At 38.1% G+C, this 7387-nt stretch overlaps 1 protein-coding gene across 1 annotated transcript; it reads right to left on the minus strand.

The window, feature by feature from the left end:
• Positions 1-13: 13 nt before the first annotated feature.
• Positions 14-3328, minus strand: gabarapa (GABA(A) receptor-associated protein a). The gene is made up of 4 exons (XM_041778779.1): positions 3101-3328; positions 1341-1419; positions 1128-1246; positions 14-996 (listed from the first exon to the last, which is right to left on the minus strand). The coding sequence occupies exons 1-4, from the start codon at positions 3188-3190 to the stop codon at positions 916-918; spliced, it is 369 nt and encodes a 122-aa protein (XP_041634713.1). The 5' UTR covers positions 3191-3328; the 3' UTR covers positions 14-915.
• Between the last annotated feature and the right edge of the window lie 4059 nt (positions 3329-7387).

The raw sequence follows: 7387 nt of genomic DNA on the forward strand, positions 1-7387 counted from the left end.
ACAAGAAACCAAGTTAGCTTTTATCACATTTTATCATGTATGGTCATGAGTGGAGAGAAAGAGCCAGTAATGCAGCTGTATACGGAGTTCAAATCTTAATTTTTTTTTTAAAAAAAGGAGACAAACTTAAAAAAAAGAGAGAAAATTGCACTCAGCTTTACAATACCTTTAGAAATTAAGCCATCTAAAATTAACAATAACAACAACAATAATCATAGTAGCAGTCAACATAATAGTCTTACCATTGAAAGCAGGGGATGATTGTTTAGTCTGAATTCTATTACACTCCTTGCTGAAACTGGATAGTACACATATTCTCTTTCAAAGACTTGGGTACCTGGTGAATCTAAAAAATATAACCAGTAATGTTCTTTCTAGGAAAAGAACTGCTGCAAAACAGCTATCCTTAGCTCTGCCAGAGACACTGAACCTGCTTTCAGCAGGTGGAAGCTATTTATTCCCCACCATATGCTCAAATCACATTACCTCTTGAAAGCAAACAAAAGCAGACAACCAATAACTATCTTCATTGTCCATTAGGGCTTATTTGAACTCACATACTTTGACTTTCTTCCCTTCACCCTCAGGGTAACTATAACAGTCTACTCTAAGATTTTTCTTTTTTTTCCTCAGTATTTTCAGTTAAGCATGATTAATTATTACACCAAAAAAATAACTGGCCAGAGACCACTTCAACCTACTGTAAAGAAAAGCGGAGGCAAATACAATTCAGACTGCAGAGTAATAAAGACAGAAATGGAGGGGAAAGGGGCTCATGTATGGGTGGTGAAAGTGAGTTTGACATATTTACTCTGGGAACTCTAGGCTGCTGAGCTGGATTTAATATTTAAATGAATGAATGGTGGGGGTCTCAGGGAGGTGGGTAGTGGTTGGAGGGAGGGGGTGGTAGTGGGATCAGATTTCCCTTTGGCTGCTCCCATACACGCTCTCATCACTGTAGGCAATGTAGAGGAAAAAGTCCTCTTCGTGATGCTCCTGAAAGAGACAGGAAGAGAAAAGGATGTCAGAAGGATATTTAATATGCACAGGAAGGCTCACTTTGAAATACAAAGGTAATACACCGACTCGCACAGATCAGTGAGGTAGAAAATGATTAAGAGTCTTGCCTGGTACAACTGTCCCATGGTAGCTGAGGTGGGTGGAATGACGTTGTTTACAAAGAAGAAGAGAGCATCCTCAGCTCGCAAGTGGATTCTTTTCCGGATGAGGAAGTAAAACTGGCCCACTGATGAGAGAGTAGGTAGTATTTCAAATGTTAATGTAACATACTACCGTTTCTCAACACTGTGTAGGAACTTGGCTTATTATCTAATATTTACCTGTCAGGTCGGAGGGGACAAGGTATTTCTTCTTGTCCAGGTCTCCTATCCTGGCTTTGGGTGCTTTCTCCACAATAACCTGTAATAATACCACATGTCTTCAAAAATGTGATACACTATACACTACAGAAAGCCATTTTGTGTCAAGCAGTACGTTTTAAAACAGTGTTTCACCTTTCAAAGAAAAGGGATGTGAGACTGCAGTTCATGGTCAGTCAAGCAAAAAGGGAACTTTATCTAACCAAGGTATGATTTTAAATTTACACAGAACTATATGTCAGAAACAACCTTGAGTAAGAACAGTAAGAAGGAAACAATGTATTAGATGTAAAGAAATCAGATGTGGTGAAATTGTAACTGTTTTAGTGTGTCTTTTCTTCAGTCTAAAAATAGGACTTAAAAAATCTTCCTGCCAACACACTCTGAAACAGAATTGGACTGTAGATCTTATTTGCCCATGGAGACAAATTAAAGGCAAAAAAATTTTAATTATATCTTGTATTTTTAGGGGAAACATTCATATAACTTTTGCTGTAGCAGTCCCAGCTCCTCAAACATGATTTTTTTTTCTGGTTATCACTGTTTTCTAAAATAATGAACATGTATCTTTTTTTCACAACTCAGTAACCAAACCATGACACAGAAATATATACTCATAAAGAAAATCTTGTTTTAATGTCGCTTTCTTCATCAGTTGTTTGATTATATAGAATGAATCAGTAGTTACTCAAAAGTGAGGTTAACATGACACTGCAACTGAACCCTTAAAAATCATACTAGCTTTAATCAAACAATATTGATACAACATCAAGAAAACAGTAGGGGTCTTAAGCACTCAACACTGGATAATTTCTTGATTTCACCTTCAAAGTTTGCGAACAACACAGTCTAAATTGTACAAAAACATCTGAGAGGTTTTGGTACAGAAACACTGTCAACATATACTTGTATTATAACCAATGTGCATTTTGCAATGTTGGATGAATGTATTCCTCTCCTGCGTAATGCAATCTGTTTTTAAGTATTGGTACTAGATAATATCGATCAACAAATTAACACAGATGGTATCGTTTTAAAATGCGTCGCACAGTATCGAAGTATCGCTAATTCTGGAAGTTAATGTATTAGTAAAGTAAACAAGGTAAACACAGCAATATGGCCAAGGAGGCTGTTGAATGGTACTTGACGCCGATATTCTTTTCTACAGAAAACACAATCCGCGTACTAGAGCCAGAGATGTAAACAAGTATCCTGTTTGTTGGCACATACTATTTTAAGGTGCACTGCTGTTAGCGTTACAACACACATTTTAACACAACAGCCTCACAATCACGCCATGAACACACACTCCACTCAGTCTTTCTCTCACTACTGAGTTTATAACCAACCACAGGTTGTATCCTATCCCTTATGACCGATTTCTGTCGATGATTTGGCAAAAATTTCCTAAAATCAACACACACCCGGAAGGATTACACGAAGCTACAACTAGGTGGCCTGCTCAATGCGGCCGAAATCCCTTTCAGTTAACCTCTAGCTAGCTTTGTTAGCTTGCTGGTGGGCTGTTTACTAACGCGCGAGTACACTATAGATGGATATTTGCTTGAGATAACCATCTACAAGTAAGATGTAAGAATGTAGTTTTATTTGGCGTGCCTATGCTTGACATCAAACAACAAACAGAAGTACAGTCTAGCTTCCCGTCAATAAGCTAACAACATAGATCGTGCTAACCAACCTAGCAAACGTTAGCTACTTACAGGTACCCTGTCCGGATACTTCTTTCTTATTTTTTCGCCTTCGGACCGCCTTTTCTCAAAGGGGTGCTCCTCTTTGTATTGAAACTTCATCGTTAAGAGAGATGACAGACAACACGTCGGTCACTCCGGGGTCGAACTAAAGTGGTACGCTCAAGGAAGGGCTCGACTCGCTGACACACACGACAAAAACAAACGATGCTAACTAGCTGTTAGCTCGACACAGCTGTTTTCCTAGTGCGACTGTGGCGGAGGGATACAATAACAATATGACGTAGCAAGGAGTCTAGCATTCACTTTAACCCAGACTACAGTCGCTATAGTCGCGAAGTTATCCTCGGTGACAACTCGAGTGAAATGTCTTCTTTCAAAATAGATATTTTTTCTGGATGGTCGTGGCTTTACACTGCAATTTTCCGTAGAACTATTTTATTTTGACCATCCGTGTGCGCGTAACGACGTAGGGCAGGGCAGTGAAGAGGCAGCTGTCCTTGTCATATGACCGAGGCCCAGCAGTTAGCAGAGAGGAGACGCTGAAAACATGCGATATTAAACTGATATTACGTCTTTAAAGGACAATGCTGTTCATAAACGACACTCCAGGGAGACCAGCAGGTCCAATGTGCAATTTGGAATATTAAAATGTATTAAACGGTCACTGATTAAACCAGGACTTAATTGGCAAGAAGTTACTAATTTACACTGTCAGCAAATAAATGATGACGGGGAACAGTTAACTCGTGTTATAGGAGAATAAAGATGAAAACGACCAAACTAGGTTTTGTGTCCCTAGGCACACCCTCACAACTTTAAAAGTGATGTTTTCGTATGATGATAGATAATTATCTTCATGTCTTCTATATATGTAGGGGCTTTTAGGTAGAAAAATTAACTGATATACTTCTGCTCATAGAAATTACATCTCAAGGGCCCATAAGGCTCATCCTGCCACAATCCCACCATCACATGTAAAGCCTTTTGGCTTTTTCCATTCTCATGAAAATAACTACTTCAGTCTTCCTTTAGAAATATGAATGCATATTTTTGCTTTGGGGAAATAATTCTCCTCTGACCTTTAAGATGTTTCAAGATCACATTACAAATCTTCTACCTTAGTAGTGAAACTGATTTTTGAAAAACACAAATCAGGACATGTTTTTCAAGACCCTTGGCCTCCATAATTTTCCTAAGCCTGTATGTAAATGCATAAGTATACCATAAAATAACATAGTTTGCCACTGATTTTGTGTTTGTTTTTGTTTTATATAGGCAGAGTTTATTTATATGACACTTTTAAGATGTACATTTACAAGTGCTTAGCTTAAATGATTAGGGTAGATTACAAGGGCCTCAGTTTTATTTAGGTTGCTAGGTCTATCACCTGGCAGTTACATGCCTCAGCAAGGTATACAGTTGCCAGATGGCAAAAGCAGGCCCATCAACAGATATGGCTGGGTCCCTGAAAGGCTAAATGGGCCCTTCCCAGATGGCATTTAATATCAACGCATACATGTTAGATCAATAGTGCTAGCCTGAGCTTCCTCGTTGACATTTGCTAACAAATCTAATACGCAAGATTTATTAGCAGACCTGGTCATTTTGCTTTTGATTTCTTAAATCAAATTTAGTTCATCTTTTAGTCAGAATGGGCAATTGTGCAGAATTTGAAGAGGATTCCTCAAGGAAGTTTTGGGATAGCACATATACAAGCAAAGCATGAGACCTTATGACCTTAAAGTGGGACTTCCAAAACCATATCAGAACATCACTATGTAAAGTTTAAAAATATCCCTTATAGGGTTCTTTAGTTAGAACAAGAATGGCCCATAGGGTCCACAACTAGTTGGTATGGGATTATAAACATATATATTGAGAATGGATCGGGATCCAGAAATGACCCTTGTGGAACTCCACATAACAGGGGGAAAGTGTGTATATGTGGGTTTGTTAACAGGCATGTACATTTCCACAAGTCAAAACTTTTGGTATGCAAGTTTTGTGTTGTATTTGTGTGGAAGTGGGGGAGTATGGAGTTGTGCAATAAACAGCTGTGTTTGTAGGATGATGCATTACATTATACCTAACCAGCTTTTAACAATGAGTTAAAATCCCTGAATCCCTGATCGATAATGACTAATGCTGAAGTAACTTGGGTGGAAATACTTTATACTATGTCTATTTTTGAAATAACTCAAGATCAATTTTATGTTTAAAGATTAGAAAAAAAGTTTTAAAAAATGAGGATCAGTTAGAAAAATACTGTAAATGTTGCAGGTTGTTGCTCATAGCAAACTCTCTGAAACAGTGATGGGAAATGTTGCTTACTTATCTATTGTGCAACTGACCCGCAGCTGTCTGACTCACTCTGCTTACTCTGCTCATGTGATATCTGAGCAAATTCCCCTCTTGACTTCAAAGTCTCAAGGTGGTTTACAATTAAGATTTATATACTGCATGAATAATATAAAAAGAAAAGTGAAAATAGTCTTCAAACCAAACTGAACTGTTCATTAGATTTCAGAGGTCTGAGTTTGTAGGGAATCCAGTTGTTACGCTGCTCAGGTAATAGAAAATGCTGAGTCATTCCAGGAGTGAATTGTTTTCAAGCTCCTATGTCTAAGCTCAACAATAAAACTAGTCATGCTACTGTTGTTGGACTACATTACTCCTCCTCATCATGCAGGACGAATCTGAATTAACCTGCCCCTCTTGCCACAAGCCATGAAGTGATCTCAAAAAACAGCTCTCCTTCAAGGCCGATACAGCTCAGTCCTGCCTCAGCACAGGCTAGTCCAAGTTACACAAAGTGATCCTGGGTGTCTCCAGCATGTACAGTAACAGCTTGGTGGCTTTCACTGCTTCACCAGTTGGAAATGGTTGCTGAAAATCTTTCTTTTGTAGGCTTCCAGAAAGATGGGCTCAAACTGCAAAAGAGATAGATGAAGGTTTAAAAAAGAGGAGAAATTTGAATGGGGATCAAAGTAAGAGTTAAGTGTAAAAAGAAACATTCTTTTTTCATGGTTCTTCGGCTTTAATAATTTAATAATCCTGCTAAACAATAAATATCTAGACAGAAAAAGCAACTGAATGTAACACTGTACATCAAGTACTGTAGCCCAACTGAAATCAACAACCATGGCACGTTCAAAGTCATAAATCTCCTCCACTCCCCATTCTGATGCTCGGTTTGAACTTCAACACATTCTCTCAACCATGTCTATGGTTGTTACCATTTGATTAACTAATCAGGTATTTGTATTAATGGCAGGTGAACATGTGTACCTAATAAAGTGGTCAGTGAGCTGTGAGTGTTGAAGACTTACCTGCATAGTAAGAGTGAGAGCTGAACACCTTGTTGCTATTGATAAAAAAAGGGGAAAAAGTTGCAAATTGAGGAAATTGAAAAACTAAACATGTATATTCAGTTTAAATAAGCAGATATATAAACTCATCTTCAATTTTCTTACTACACATGTTGCATAAATGAGTCTTCTCCAACAAAACTGCTGGAATAACATAGAAAATGTATTTTGCTTTTTATCCTCTCCTTATAAAATGTGGTGGAGCAGATGTTGCTCTGACTGTCGGTGAGATAATTCGACAGCACAACAGCTTCTAACCTCTGAACGTTAAATTGGTTTCAATATTGTTGTTCTGCACAACCTTAAATGTTGTACGTACTTTATTAACCACTTAAAATGTTAGTTGCTATATTCTGGTGGAATACAGAATGTTGTGCTGTGCTGCCATCATCAGATAATGTTAGTTTGTAAGCCAACTACAGGTGCATCTCAAAAATTTAGAGTATCGTGAAAAATATTTTTTTTCCCTGTGATTTGATTCAAGAGCTGAAAATGCCATATATTCTAGATTAATCTGACACAAAGTGTGATATTTCAAGAATTTTTTGTCTTAATCTTGATGATTACAGCCCACAAAAATCTAAAATCCACTATTTCAAAATCTTACATTATTAACACTAGTCCAAAAATTGTATTGTTGAGTCTGGTGTCTCTCATCTTCCATGGGGATTCTCCATGAGGTTCAGGTGAGACCAGTTGGCTGGTCATTCAAACACAGTAACACCATGGTCAGCAAACCAGTTTCTGGTAGTTTTGGCTTCACTGTGGGCAGGTGCCAAGTCCTGCTAGAAAAGGAAATAAGCAGATGATGAACAGCGTTGACTCTGGACTTGATAAAGCACAGTGGAACAACAGCAGCAGATGTATGGCAATCCAAACCATCACAGACTGAAAACACTGGACTTCAAGCACCTTGGATTCTGTACCT

Source organism: Cheilinus undulatus, linkage group 22, assembly GCF_018320785.1.
Source record: "Cheilinus undulatus linkage group 22, ASM1832078v1, whole genome shotgun sequence".
NCBI classification, from domain to species: domain Eukaryota; kingdom Metazoa; phylum Chordata; class Actinopteri; order Labriformes; family Labridae; genus Cheilinus; species Cheilinus undulatus.

What these genes read in the sequence shown, in the direction of transcription:
- gabarapa (XM_041778779.1), bottom strand. Translation starts at nt 3,190, where the DNA reads ATGAAGTTTCAATACAAAGAGGAGCACCCCTTTGAGAAAAGGCGGTCC. An exon ending in AGTATCCGGACAGGGTACCT is followed by an intron (nt 1,420 to 3,100) that starts GTAAGTAGCTAA and finishes GTATTATTACAG; the next exon opens with GTTATTGTGGAGAAAGCACC. An exon ending in CCATGGGACAGTTGTACCAG is followed by an intron (nt 997 to 1,127) that starts GCAAGACTCTTA and finishes TGTCTCTTTCAG; the next exon opens with GAGCATCACGAAGAGGACTT.